General features: G+C 37.2%; 1 protein-coding gene across 1 annotated transcript; it reads right to left on the reverse strand.

Moving 5' to 3' along the window:
• LOC107619991 (protein NYNRIN-like) lies at positions 9,649-10,347 on the reverse strand. The gene is made up of 2 exons (XM_016322217.1): positions 9,903-10,347; positions 9,649-9,764 (listed from the first exon to the last, which is right to left on the reverse strand). Exons 1-2 carry the CDS (start codon positions 10,345-10,347, stop codon positions 9,649-9,651), a joined length of 561 nt encoding a protein of 186 aa, XP_016177703.1.

The raw sequence follows: 15,820 nt of genomic DNA on the forward strand, positions 1-15,820 counted from the left end.
CCTTTCTTCTAACCATACCAACGCTTTTTTTTTTTTATCTTTCCCAATGTGCTGGTAATTTGAGGTATTTCCCCGTATTTTCCCAAGTTTGCATACCTATTATCTCTTCTATATTAACCCTTGTCTGAATGGGCACCTGCTGTCCAAACACTATGCCTGACTTTTCTAAATTTATCTTTTGTCTTGAGGCATTGACAAACCCCAATTTGACAGTTTATCTTGTATTGAATTTAGGGGATTTTATCACCTTTTACCCACATTTATTCAATGAAATAGCATGGTTTTGTATATTCTCCTTTAATTGTGCTTAAGAGTGAAAACATGCTTTTTAGGTCTTAAAATAGCTAAATTTAATTTAATTTCTCTTATTTTGTTTCTAGGTTTTGTAATTGAGATACTCTTGTTCTCTTTATTTTCTTTCAATAATGCAATTTGAGATAGACCCGAGGTTTAAATACTTCGGTTTATAGATTTTAGGGGTTTGTACTTGTGACAAACAAATTTTTGCATGAAAGGATTATTGTTGGTTTAGAGACTATACTTCAACGAGATTTCATTTTTGAAATTCTAAACCATCAAAAATCTATTCATCAGGCATCCGTATATCTATTAAGTATTAAGATGCTTTGATATACTTCCTCTTCTTTGGCTTCTGCGAAAAGAATGCAGTCATCCGTAAACAGTAGATGAGTGATTGCTGGTGCAGTTGGGGCAAGTTTGATGCCAGAAATTCTTCGTTCCCTTTGTGCCTCCTCCATAAGTGTTGTGAAAACCTCTGCCGCCATTATGAAGAGGTATGGTGATAACAGATCACCTTGCCTCAGACCTCTTTGTGGCTTAATCCTTTTAGAGAGCTTACCATTTATCTTAAATCTATAATTAGCACTCTTGATACACTCTATTACTAATTGTATCAAGCTCTGCTCAAAACCAAAAGCATGCAAAATATTTTTCAAAAAATCCCACTCTAACCTATCATAAGCTTTGTTCATGTCCAATTTTACAGCTAAGTTTTGAGAATCAAACCTGCCTTTTTTATTTAAATTGTGGAAGGCCTCTTGAATAATCACAATATTGTCTTGTATGAGTCTTTCTCCCACGAAGCGCTTTGGGTAGGTGAAATTAATTTATCCAAAAACCTTTTTAATCTGAGGACAATGATTTTTGTCATGATCTTATAAATATAATTACAACAGCTAATAGGTTTTAATTGGTTGAGATATTCCGACTGTTTCACTTTGGGGATTAAGACCACCGTAGTATCTCCCATGTCCTCAGGCATTCTTCTACTAGCAAAAATTTCCTTAATAACCTTACACACTTTTGTACTTATGATATCCCAGTGCTTTTGAAAGAATAAACCATTAAGACCATCTGGGCTAGGGGATTTCATGCTCCCCATACTGAAAGCTGCATCTCTTATTTCCTTATTCGACACTTCTTTGAGAAGCTCATTGTTCATCTCCTTTGTGACCTTTTTCAGAATAATTCGGATACATTCTTCTACATTGCTCCTTGCGGTTGTAGCAAAAAGATTAGTGAAATGTTCCTCCACTAGTTCCATGATATCCTTGCTCCCTATAATCCAGTTCCCTCTGTGTCCTTAATTCTCTCAATCTTATTCAAGTCTCTCCTTTAAATAGTTGTTACATGGAAGAAGGAGGTATTTTTATCCCTAAAATTTAGCCATTTTAATCTTGCTCTTTCGCCCCAGTACTTTTCTTCTCTCTTCCATAGTTGTGATATTTCTGTCTTTAAGTCCTTGATCTTTTCTTGCTGCTGTTCTGAAAATTCCAAATTCTGCAGTTTTGAAATTTCTTCCTTAAGTTGGTTAATTTTCTTATCTGCTTTGAAAAAAGTTCTCTTGCTCCATTGTTCTAACTCCTTCTTGTAGCTCGTGAACTTTTCTTGTAGTTTTTCCCATTCATTCCTATTATTCTCATGCTTCTCCCATCCCTTTTTAATGATCTTCTCACAATCTTCATGATCTTCCCAATATGCTTCAAATTTTAAGTGTCGTTTGAATTTCTCTTTTGGTTCCAGCCTTAATACTAACGGGCAATGATCAGATCCTATCCCCAGGAGGGCTGTGAGGGTTGTATTTTGATATAGTCTCCTCCACTCCCAGTTGACAAGAGCCCTGTCTAGCCTTTTTCTAGTAACGAAGCCATTTCTAGGATTGCTAAACCATATGAATTTTCCTCTTTTAAGACTAATGTCCATCAATTTATTGCCATTCACGAAGTTTCTAAATTCTTCCACCTGTTCTCTTGGCTTCGGATGTAGGCCCACTTTTTCTTCTTGATTCAAAATATCATTGAAATCCCCTATAAATAGTTGTGGTTCATTTTGATTAAGATTTTGAGCTGTTAAATCCCTCCATTGCTTCCTTCTTTGCCTAAATTTAAGATCTCCATACACAAAATAGCAATCCCACTTATTTCCTTTCCTATCTATAATGTAAGTCTTAATAAAATTATCACACCAAGAGTAAATTTCAAGATTCATATTTTTATTCCATAAAAGACTTAGACCTCCAGACAGGCCCCAGGGTTCTACATAAAAAGATTTATCAAAATGGAGCTTTCTTTTTAACATCCTGATTTTGCATTTCTTAGCTCTTGTTTCTATGAGGAAAACTATGGCCGGCTTGATCTTTTTACAAAGATCTTTTAATTCGAAACTTGTCGTAGTTGCCGCCACACCACGACAATTCTAACTTATTATATTCATGATTGGAGTTGGGGCTTGTGTGGGCCCGCCTCCTTAGTCATTGTTCTATTGAAAACAGCCATTGTTACCTCTTCCTTCTTGGTCTTCTTGGTCTCTGTGTTGTCTTGCAGCAATTCTTCTTCCTCTTCCCCTGCAGCTTTTATCATTAAAATGTCCTGCTCTGCTCTCTTCCTTTTGATGTTCAATTTGCTTATGACCTCCATTGTTAGCCTTTTTTTCCATTCAGCATACATAGTTTGTGTCTCCATCCTCTCACTTTTATCTACATCCTCCTCTTCAGCCAGTTCCACAAAGTATGTGCCTCCCCCCTCCTCGCTGCTGTCTGTATAATTAAATTCTTCTCTTTTGCCATACAGTCTTTCTCTTTCTCCATTTCCCTGAGTGCCCAAATTTTCCTGCTATTTTTTTCATTAAATCTTATTGACTTGCCTTTGTTTTGTTGTACTAGTCTTCCTGTTGCCTTTGCTGTATTTTTAGCTCTAAAATCTGGCCTTAAGAATCTCCCCTATTATTTTTGGTCCCGATTCAGTTTCTGTTTTGTTGTATTGCCCACTACAATTCTCTTTTTCCCTCTCCTTTCTTGTCTCTTGTTGGTCCACTTCCATGAGGCTTGTGTGGTCCAGATTATTTGGGCTTCTGGCTTTTTGGTTAGTAACTTTTTTCTTTTCCCTGTTGTTCTTCTGTCCATTTCACAACCTATATTCCCTCCTCTATTGGGCCTGGCCCATTAATTTTCCTTTCTCTCTTGGCCCTGATCTGATTTAAATCTGTCATTATCTTTTTTAGTATCTTCTTGGCTCTCTTATTATAATTTCTTTGAGTTTCTGCCCTCTCTTATTACGAGGGATTTCCTCTACCTGCTATGCTGCTTTGAGCTCCTTTTGCCCTAATTGCTCCTGATTTTCTACCGCTCCTTTTTTCTACTGCTCCTTTTTTCTATTGAACTCCTGTAGTTCTTTCACTCTCTTATAGTTGTTCTGGATGTCACGTGCCTCTATCTCTTCATCCCCTTCTTGTGATTTATTCTGCTTCCATCTTCGTCTCTCTCCTGTATTCAGAGATTTGGCTTGGTCTACTCCTATCCCAGGAGTATATCTGGGTACCTTCGGATTCCATGAAGCCATCGCTATTTCTTTGTTGCACTCTTTTTTGCTGTATCCTATGACCCCACAATTCATACAGTAGCTATCTTGCAAATGCTTATATTTAAAATGAACCCTTGGGAAGATTTTTCCTTGCCATATAGAAACTTGTGGGTAAAGGTTTGAAAATATTAACCGTTACCCTCACCCTTAAGAAAGTTCTCATGAGCACTTGATTCCTCATTGGATCTTCCACTTCTATAACAATCCCCATCATGTCCCCAATGATTCTGCCGGTTTCGCTGTTCATGTTCTTCGGTAGCCCATGTATCTGAACCCAAAACTTCAGGTATTGGTGGCTGACTTCTAATATTGATTCATGTTGTGACCATAGTTGGAGATTTAAAAGGTGAACTTTTATGCTCTATAGCCCTCCTTTCAAAATTTGCAGACCTCTCCATATATTCTTGAAGCTTATTAGAACTTTGTTGCACCCCACTTCAGAGATGAAAACTCCTTCTGGGTTCCCAGATTCCCAAAATGACATTTTTGCTGCTTCTAAACGGGACTTCTTTGTATGATATGATTTGTCCTGCTAAATTAATGCTGCCTACTTTATGCTCCTTTTGGCTCTTTGGTTTGATAGTGATTATTTTTCCTTCTCTCAGCTCCTTTTCAAAGTTGGGCATGCTTTGTGACATCCTGTTTAACTCTTTTTGGTAAAGTGGCACGGCATGGTACTCGATTCGATGGTCCCAGAATGTTTGGATCATTAAATGGTCTCATAATAAAACATATTTTTTAAGTTTTTTAATAACTGCTAAATAGTCATTATCTAATTTTAATTATAAATTAATTGCTTGTTTATTATTTAATTATAAAATCTATATTTTTATTTTATAAATCATTATTTTATTATTCATCTATCATGTTTGTTATAATCAAAATTAGATCTTCCATTAATCGTAATAAATATTTTGCAATCTTAATCGATCATAATTTTATCATTGATCCGTTAGATATGTATTGGATCGAGAAAATCATTCTTATTCAATCGATTGGTCATATTACCTGTTTTGTCGATTTTTAGCAAATCGATGGTGGTTCGATATCTAGTGGTCTGGGAGCGAAACCTACTCCTCTGTGTGAGTACTAGTTTTCTAAAAGTGCATCAAAGTATCTTCTATTAGATAAGTATTGGTAATAAAAATAAAGAAGGTTTATAAATTGGTAAAGAAAATGTGAAAGTTAAAGTTTTCAAAGATTAAACGTGCAGAAAACAGAAAGACTTGCATTGAAATTAAAAAAAAAAAAAAACAATGAAGTGCCTTTGACTGAATCGAAGGACTTTGACATAGAAATTCGAAATGCAGAAGGATAAATTGAACAATGAAAATAGAGAACACTTGATAAATAAATTCACTTGAAAAGTCAAATTTACAGAAAAGTAAATTGAAAGAAAGATGAAGATGGAAGGAACCCTACAGAAAAGATAACTCGATTGCAGACTCAGGAATTCGCTGGGATGTGAGTGTGCTTGAGTGTTTTTCTGAGTAAAAATTCCAACCCTTATTCCCTATCACTTCTTAGTATTTATAGGCTAATCTTACATAACTGTCAATTAATTTACAATTAATTATAATTAAATACGAAAATACAAATTTGAACTGCAATCACTCTTGGTAACCGTTTCCGCCGCGTGATTGTAGATATTCCCTATGATTTCCTCGTATGAAAGAAGCCACTAACTCTTCTGCTTCCATAATTATTCGATCAGCTCATCGAATACCTCACTCGATCTTCTCAAATCGAATCTTCTACTCGATCAGACTCACTCGATTAACACAATAATCGAAATCAAAATCGATGTTGATCACTTCCAACCTCATGCTTATATGTTTATCTTTTCGAGAAAACCTTCCTGATTTATTTCGAATCAATTCATTCTGATTGAGAATATTTTTTGATCAACAAATTTTCCCCTTGGATTAATGTGATTGCTTTCGATAACATTATCAAAGAATAAGACACTTAATCCAAAAAATGTCAGTTTTCAAATCAGTAATAATTATCATTTAAACTCCCATTACTACTGATCCACTCAGCACGTCTCCCAAAAACTTGCAATTTCTCTCTCCTACTTCATCTTCCTCATGAAGTTACCTCCGTTCGCATTCCTTCCACAATAACGGCTACAGTGATACTTTAAATTCATCACTTTTCTCTTTTGTTCAAATCTTTCAAACCTCATTATTCTCTGCATTTTCCCTATACCAAGAATTTCTTCACAAAATTCTCAACCTTCATTCTCCCTTTTTTTCTTTGACAATGGTTGGTTCTTCTTCTCGTGCCACCACTCAAGATAAGGGTAAAGGTCACATAGTGGCACCGCCATCTCCACCAACCTCTCGCATTCTTAATCAAGTCAATGATGAAATTATTGACGATCCCCATTTGCAGGTCAACAACACCAGAATCGTAATCCCCTTCACAATCGGTGCAAATACACACTGCTTTCTTGGACCGATTGAAACTCTCGAGAGAGCAAACAAAAAACTCTCTTTCTTCCCTAACGCTGAAGGGGAAGATTTATTAATAAACCAAGCTTTTAACATCTCTCACTTCATCAACCAAAAACCCTTTTGAAATAATCCAAAAATCAATTCTCGAGGATTCGATTTCACAGCTTGGTACCAACACCTCGAACCCACAAAAGGCGCTATTTGGGGATCCCTAGGAATACAGGAACTACTAAGGCTTTCTCATTTTTCACTCACTACACATCCTTGGATGATTGGAGCAGTGACTTGTTTCTGGAATAGGACTACCAACAATTTTCACCTTCCTTGCAGAATGATCGGGATGTCTCTCCTCGACATGGCTGCCATTACTGGACTCCCAATAAATTCTCCAGATTGTACCCCTGACATGCAATCTCAGCATCAGTACAATGTTACTTTCAGCACCTCTTACAGTGAGTTCATTGCCCACAACATGGGTACAGACGGTACAGAAATCATAGATAATGAACATGTAGCCTTCTTGTTTTACTGGCTAAATGCAGTTTTGTTCTGTTCCCAAAGTGTACAGATGCCAAAGCTCTTCCTTTCCTTGGCTGCTCTTCTACATGAAGGAAAAGTTCTCAACTTGGCCAAACTTCTTTTGGGGCATATTTTCGAAGAACTTGGTCTACTTGTCTGTGACCTCCGAGATAACAAAATAATTAACACAGGAGGTCCGTTCTGGCTCCTTCAATTATGGCTTAATGCCATTTTTGAAAATTTTATGACAAAACCTGAAGGTGGCAGTACCGATAAACAACACATTGAGGGTTTTCATTTGTGTAACTATAAACCCAATTTTCCAGACACCTAATCAGATGAAGATAAATTCTGGGCTGTTTTCTCTCTTTTTCATTCCTGCAAAGATTTTGAAAATGATCAACTCAACTTCACTCCTTTTCTGCGTCGCAATTGCGGCCCTGCCTAGCTTGATCGCTTGCTCTTTCCAAATACTAATGAGGAGAATGAACTTGCAAATCGAACTTGGGCATACCTGTTGGTTGTTCAGGTGATACCAATAGGGTTACCACAATATCAGAAAGAAAAGTTCAAGATAGCCCTGTATGCTCCTCACTTAACCGCTAGGCAACTGGGATTTTCTCAAGCTATCCCAACTCCACAACCTCGACATAGTGAACCATTTTGTCACATTACTCTGACTTCCCAAGAAGACTTCAACAATTTTCTCTCAAAAAATAAAAAATGAAGAGACCGCTTCAACTTCTTGATCTATGAACGCAGTTCATTTATCACCAAATCTTGTTTTGAATGGTGGTCTGCTTACTACTCAGGGTACACACGTACCTTGGAAAAAATTCAACAAACTGCCGTTCGAACGGCTGTCACTAAAAATTTCCCAAAAAAAACTCACAAAAGGAAAGCTGAAGCTACTCGGCCACCACCACATAAGAGCAGAAGAACTCCTACCAGAACTTCTCGCAGAGTAATTCTTCTATTCATATATTTTTAGATTCGAAATGTTCTTCGAATTGTATTCTCCTAACCATAATTGGTTTTGGATTCTTATCAGTTAGTGCTGCCATCATCAAGCGAAAGCGCTGATGAAAGTGAACCAACCAACAAGGATACTCTCGCTGCCTCTTCCCAATCAGAAGATGCAACCGACTCTGATCCTGGCTCTCACGAAGATCTAGAGTTCCTTAGGTAACACAATTATCACTACATACATCTTATTTAATTTAAGATAAATTTTAAACTCATAACTGTGTACCTTTTGTATTAGCTCACTAATGTTTCCCATTCGGCTTCTTCTACTGGAGCTCCTGATCAACCAATTCCCCAACAACAAAATGACCCAGAGCATTCCACATCACACGATTCGATCCAATTCACAGGGTCCCTACAAACAATTCCNNNATATAACACAGATGATTGATCCAACATCAAATCCTCCGCAGCACTCTTCAGAAGAAACCCATAAACTTGAATCAATTTCTCCAAACAATCAAGCTGTATCTTCCACAGAAACATAGTAGTCCCAGACTCCGATTCTGCTTCTAAAGCTGCTGATACCACCAATTCAAATTCCTCTCGATCTAAGGTTTCTGAAAACCCTCTAGAGTTGCAACCTAATCCTCCATTTCAAGCTAATCCTCAGACCCCTACAGGTCCAAAACCCAAAATATCGAATGCTCCTACCACTCCAACCAGTGCCACCTTAGACGACTTGATCGTTGTTTTGAATAAAGTTATCCAGGAAAACAAGGTACCAGTGCCTGAACCAGAAATCTCAAGACCTGCTACATCAAGGCCTTCAATCGAATTAGATCCTGATACTCGGGAATAACTTCGATCACTCATCAAGCTTTTGGATCATCCTCCTACCACATGGGTTAATGATCCAATCCTTAACAAACTCTTAGCTGATCTTTTGAATTCTTCTTTTGAACTCCCAACTAACACAGCATATTCTGCTTCAATTCAAGAATTCAAGCAACTTCTCAACAATAGCGTTGCATCTCAGTTCCAACTTCAAGAAACTGAAAATAAAGAAGTCACAGCCAGATCCAATATAGAAGACTGCTTTGCAACTGCTCAACCAATTCAAACCTCTCGTGAGGAATTTGATCGGGGAATCTCCCGTGCTATTTCTGATCAGGCTTTTCATGATTAAGAAGAAGCAAGGCTCGAAGCAGAATTAATTCAAATTCAAGAACAACTTGCCACTATACGCCGAAATCGAGCCACTTTAGCCAAACCTCTGGCCGCAGCCCAACAAGAACAGCATCTCCTTATTCGGGAACTTGTCTCAATCGATACCAAGCAGGGAGAATATGAAAAACAACTTGAGAAGATTCAAGCCGACAAGTTCAAACAAATGGAAGAGCTTTCAATTTTGGAAAACAAAAGGGCAAAATTGCGCTCCAATTTGGCAAAACTAGTAGCACCTTGAATTCCCTCTTTTACTTCTATTTTTGTAATATCCTTTGTCATTTCTGAACTTTATATATGTTGAACTTTTATGTTTGCCAACAATAGAAAAGTTTCAAGTATTTCCCATTAATCGAGTTAATCACTTTCCCTGACTCAATATCTTTGATCTGATAGACATTTCCAAAATATACCCATATTACTTGAAAAGGGCCTTCCCAACTATGGGACCATTTACCCAGAAATATCGATTTCTTCTCCATCAGTAAAATGACTTTTAAAACTAACTTGCCTATTTTGAAAGACTTTTCCTTAATTCGACGATTATAACTTCGAGCAACACTTTCTTTTTGTCGAATTACATTATCAAGTGTCAAGATTCACTCTGAGTCCAATTCATTTAACTCATCGAACATTGCATTCCAATAATCGTCAACTGGCAAATCATTCTGTCTCGATACTCTTAAAGTATTCAAATTAATTTCTAATGGTAACACTGCATCATGACCGTATACCAATTTATAAGGTGATGTTCCTGTCGAACCTCTTGGCGAATTTCAATAAGCCCATAATACTTGACTTAAAGTTTCATGCCACGTTCGAGGCTTATTCTCGATATGCTTTTTAATCAAACTTATCATTATCTTATTTGCCGTCTCTACTTGTCCATTAGCTTGTGCATAATAAGGAGTTGAAGTAATCATATTAATGCTTCTCGAAGCCGCAAAATTTTTAATTCGTTGGCCAGTAAACATAGTTTCTTGGTCAGTACTTAGCGTCTGAGGAATTCCAAATCGGTGGATAATATGTTCCTCAACGAAGTCTATTATTTCATTTTGACCAACTTCTACCAATGGAACTGCTTCAACCCATTTTGTGAAATAGACAATAGCCACTAAAATAAACTTGTGTTGTTTTGATGAAGGAGGATGGATCAATCCAATCAAATCCAGAGCCCAACCTCTAAATGGCCATGGCTTTATTATTGAATACAATTCAGCCGCTGGAATTTGTTGTATCGAACCATGTTTCTGACATTCCTGACATGCCTTCGCATACTCAATACAATCTTTTATCATGGACGGCCAATATACATGATTTCGATATAATACCCATCTCATCTTCTTCCCTGCCTGATGAGCGCCACATATTCCATTATGGACTTCACCCAAGGCAACACTCTGATTATCTCGACTCAAGCATCTTAACAAACTCCCATCAATCCCTTTTTTATACAGTTCATCAGCCAATAAGACAAAATCATTGCTCGTAATTTTATCTTTCTATCAACTGCAACATTGGGATCCTTTAAATAAAGAGCAATAGGCTTTCTCCAATCAGAATCCTCCCATTCATCCAGACACAAAACCTCTCTTTCATTTGCTGGTACTAAAATTTGATGGATACCAGATAATTTCCTAAGAGCCTCTGGACCAACCCGATACCTCGAAGCAATTTGGTCCAACTCATTAGCAAATTCATTATGAACTCTAGGAATATGAACCAAGGAAATCTTTCGAAAAGACGTTAATAATTCCCAAGCAGTTACTAAATATTTATGTAACATCTCATTATTACACTTAAATTCTTTCGATAACTGCTTTAAACTAACTGTGAATCCCCTAAAATTTGAACCTATAAAGCTCCTTTGCTAATTAAAATTTCAAGACCCAAAATCAAAGCCTCATATGCGGCCACATTATTCGAGCAAGGATACTTTAACTCAAACAAGAATTTTGATGGAACACCCTCTGGTGAAATAATGAGAATTCCAACTCCTGCACCATCTTTATGCTTGGATCCATCAAAATACAACTTCCAATAATTACTTTTTACCTCGATTATATTTGCCCCCTGGTCATTCAGATCTTTTGAATTGTCCATAAGAAAATCTGCAATGACTTGTCCTTTCACAGCCTTGGCTGGGACATACTGTAAATCAAATTCTGTTAACGCCAGCATCTATTTCCTCAAACGTCCCCTTAACATAGGGAAACTCAACATATATTTAACAAGGTCGGTTTGCGCTATAACCTTTACCAATTTAGCCACCATATAACACTTTAATTTCATACATGCATGATATAAAGACAAACACAATTTCTCGATTGGAGAATACCTTGCTTCGATGTCAGTTAATACTCGACTAAGGTAATAAACTGCTCGCTCATGCCCGTTTTCATCATACTAGGCTAACATACATCCAATAGTATTTTCAGATGCTGCAATATATAATTTTAAAGGCTCAAATGAACGAACATTCGCCATAATCGGGGCTTTTGACAAATATACCTTGATCGAATCGAACGCCGATTGATGTTTTGTGGTCCACTCGAATTTTGAACCATTTTTTAATTTCACTAAAGGTGCAAATACCCTAGTTCGATCTGAAAGATTCGAGATGAATCTTCGAAGATAATTTACTTTACCCAAAAACGATTGTACTTCCTTCTTCGATTTGGGTGCAGACAATGCTAATATTGCATCTGCTTTATTTTTATCAATAGCTATTCCTTTTTTATGAACAACAAATCCCAAGAAATTTCCAGCCGATACTCCAAAGCACATTTCAATGGATTCATCATTTTTAAACCTTTCTTCCTCATAGTAAGAAATGCCTTTCTTAAGTGGTCAATATGTTGACTCACGGAAATCGATTTGACCATTACGTCATCGATATATACCTCCATAAACTTCCCAATATATTCATGAAAAATCACATTCATTGCACACTGATATGTTGCTCCAGCATTTTTTTAAACCAAAAGGCATGACCACCCATTCATATGTACCTAATTCCCCAGGACAACAGAAAGCAGTTTTAGCCACGTCATCTTCTGTAATAAAAATCTGGTTATATCTAGAATATCCATCCATGAAACTAAGAATTTCATTCCCCGCCGCAGAATCGATTAACATATCTGCGATAGGCATAAAATATTCATCTTTTGGAGTAGCATTATTCAAATCTCAAAAATCGATGCATATTCTTAACTTCCCATTCTTCTTCATAACAGGGACAATGTTTGATACCCATTCCACATAACGTGCAGTTTGAATAAATCTCGCTTTGATTAAGTGTTCTATTTATTCTTTAATTTTAATATTGATTTCAAGAGCAAAACGCCTTGGAGTCTGTTTTACAGGTCGAGCATTGGGTTTCAATGCTAATCGATGTTCTACCAATGAACGATCGAGACCATGCATCTCATGATAATCCCAAGCAAAACAATCTTTGAATTCATATAAAAGATTAAAGAGTTCAGTTCGAAAAGGATCAACAAGATCTTTACAAATATATGTAATTCAAACATCATCAAGAGTCCCCAGATTAATTTCTTCTAAAGGATCTTGAGATTCAAACCCTTTATAATAATCATCCTCTTTGGTTGAATATTTTTCAAATCCCAAAGGCTCCAAATCATAGATGCAATCAAAAGTGAAATCAATAAAATCATCAGAAATAGAAGAAATCGAATCTTTGATTAAATCATCATCACTTTTATTCTCTACACAATGGGCCTCTGCTATTAAATCGGCAGTCCGGCTCGCATCATTAGTTTTATTACAAGAAACAAGGAAATTATAACTAAATTCGACTGGGAACGTCGAATTGGACGCATTGCAATTAACAGACTTACTAACCCTATCTGATTCAACTTCATCAGAAGAATCATCTTTATTCCCTAATAACTGAGAATTATTTAAATAATTTTGTAATGTTACCAGGTAGTTGGAAACTTCCTCAACCTGGGCCATGGAGCAGTCCCTTCCAAGTCTTCAAGAGAGGCAATCCCAGCCAGTTGGTTCACAATCTAACTCTGGATAGCGCAACTTCACTGAAGGGCCTTCCGAGGACAAATAGCACCCTTCACAATTATAAGGACTTAGTGATCGATCAACATCTAAGGGTTTTAACTTACAATTATAAATCCTGAAATCGACATGTATTTGTTCGACGTATAAATTCGAATCTGCCTTGACGGTTTCAGGTTTACCCTCATTATTCCATAAAAGCACACTTTGATGCACTGTAGAAGGAAGAGCTCCCACACCATGTATCCAATCTCGCCCCAACAAAGCGTTATAACTCGCTCTCGAAGGGACCACCACAATGACAGTATTACGCTCAGATGAGCCAACCTTTACAGTCAGAGTCACCAACCCCCTGGCTGGAGTCGAAGCCCCACTAAAATATGTCACAGTAATGTTTGTAGGGACTAAATGATCAGGATGCTTCTCTACTTTAATTAAATCCTTTCTGGCAATAAACTGATCGCAGTGCCTCCATCAATCAAAATCTTATTCACCTTTATCCCACTTAAAGTAGTTGTTATATAAAGTGGGCGAAGGTGAGACATCTGCTTCTCAGTAGGCCGTAAAAAGTAACCTGGCTCATCCTCTATCCGAATGAAAGAAAAAGCTTCTTCATCCTCCGAATCATAATCTTCATTGGGGTTACCTTCATACTCCCCTAAATACTCAGTTGGAATGATTGAAATTGTCCCAACCATGTCATCATCTCCTTCATTGAAATACTCCTCGTCAACATCAACATCTTTGTTTTTATCGATTCGAGAAGATTGAGCTACTACTTTGCCCTTTTCCATCTTAACAGGTGATGAAATTTCTTTAGGGTAAGTTTCTCTATCAGAAGGAAAAACTATTCTTGAATGCACAGAAGGCATTGCCCCCTTGCTTAGTTCCTTGCCTATCTCAATCGAAAGTTTCTTATTCTGATTGAAACTTCTCTTTCCTCCTCTTCCTCGTGGGTAACCTCTAGCACGACCTCGATAGTAGGAATACTGATTTCGGGAAGGTGCTCGATGCCCCCACTGTGGATTACACCGATACAAATGCTCATGTCTCTGGAATTCCTGACAATTCCTAATCCACTGAACACCTATAGCCTGAGAACGGCTTAAGGGTGTAGATACATTCTCCTAAGGAGTCTTTGAACTAGAGCCCTCCATATGCCTGATTGGCTGCCTCTGGCGCACCTGCTCTTCCCTATGAGCCAACTCCTTCTTCATCCTTTCTTTTTCAAAGATCGCTGCTGCTTCAGCATCGAAAACAGCATTGCACCACGGACGCAGAGATATGTCTCGGTCTTTGATCTTTTGCTGAACCAAAAAGTCCAGCAAACCATCCCCTATCCTAAGGTATACTAATCTGACCTGTGATTCAAAATCATCAAGAGCCACATCAAAATCGTAGGACATGCCCACCATGTTCACTCCAAAGCAAGGTTCAACATAACTGGCATCAATTTCAAAGGGATCTACATCTACCTTCATTTCCTTCTTGCCATCATCAAATTTTAATCTTCCCTCCATTATTGCTTCTTGAATCAAGTCCCTAAAACGGACACAGCTGTTAGTCGAATGACTTGTTGCTTGATGAAACTTACAATAAGGTTTTCCTTTTAAATCTTTCACAGAAAGCAAAGTTCTACCCTCAGGTAAAACTAATTGTTTATCTTTAAGCAACACATCGAAAATCTGATCAGATTTCGAAATATCAAAACTATATTTCTTTCCACTTTTTAGTTTTGAATCATTCAACTTTTCACTACTTGGTAATTTCTTCAACAAAGATCAAACATATAGAGGGCCTTTCTTAAGTTCAGCCAAATCGATTTCTGTTTCGAACTCGAATTCCTCTTCGGAAGACTCCATTGTTACATAAACAACTTTTTCTTTTCGAGTAAAAGGTTTACTCTTCGATCTTTGTTCACTCCTATATTTTTCTTTTTCTTTTTTCATAAGTTCGGTCTGTCGAACCTTTTCAGCCAGATGAGCCAAATCGGGAATATGCACATTAAGCAGTTTTCTGCGCATATAGAATCCTAACCCCATAGTTGCTATTTTCACTATCTCATTTTCAGGTAATGACACATAGCATCTACTTCTAGCATTTTTGAAATGTATTAAATAATCATCAATGGTCTCACCATCTTCACGTTTCAAAGCCACTAGATCGGTAACCGCTACGTTCATTTCACCTCGATAAAACTGAGCGTGAAAAGCAGTTTCTAACTGATTCCATGTTGTAACCAAATTTGGTCTAAGATTCGAGAACCAAGTAAATGCATTCTTCGTCAATGACGAAGGAAAAATTTCATTTTCAAATTTTCATCATTAGCCAAATTTCCGATCTCAACCAAGTAACAAGCAACATGTTCAGTAGTTGATTCTCTAACTTTACTAGCAAATTTTGTAGTTATCTTTGGATTTTTCACCCCTCTTGGCACTTCTGCCATTTGTACCGCTTGAGGAAAAGAAGACACAAAATGTGGTTGGTTCATAAAACCAACATTCATACCAACCCGATTCAATACTTCTTCTACAATTTTAGTGACTTGATAGCATTCACCACCACGCAATCTGGCTAAAAAGTCATCAGCATTCTGACCTCGGAGAACCACGTGAGAATTTTCTCGATTCGGAATATTGTTTTTATTTTGAAAAATATTTTCTATTCCTTTGTTATTTCCCCTGGCATTATGCCTCTCACCTTTATCATAATCAACAATTCGAGCAATCCTCTCGA

This window comes from Arachis ipaensis, chromosome B10 (assembly GCF_000816755.2).
Source record: "Arachis ipaensis cultivar K30076 chromosome B10, Araip1.1, whole genome shotgun sequence".
NCBI lineage: Eukaryota > Viridiplantae > Streptophyta > Magnoliopsida > Fabales > Fabaceae > Arachis > Arachis ipaensis.

Bases quoted from the DNA above. Each gene is read 5' to 3' on its own strand.
- LOC107619991 (XM_016322217.1), bottom strand. From the start codon at position 10,347: ATGATAAAAGATTGTATTGAGTATGCGAAGGCATGTCAGGAATGTCAG. The intron at 9,765-9,902 runs GTTTGATTAAAA...GTCATGATGCAG, and splicing joins GGCAAATAAGATAATGATAA to TGTTACCATTAGAAATTAAT.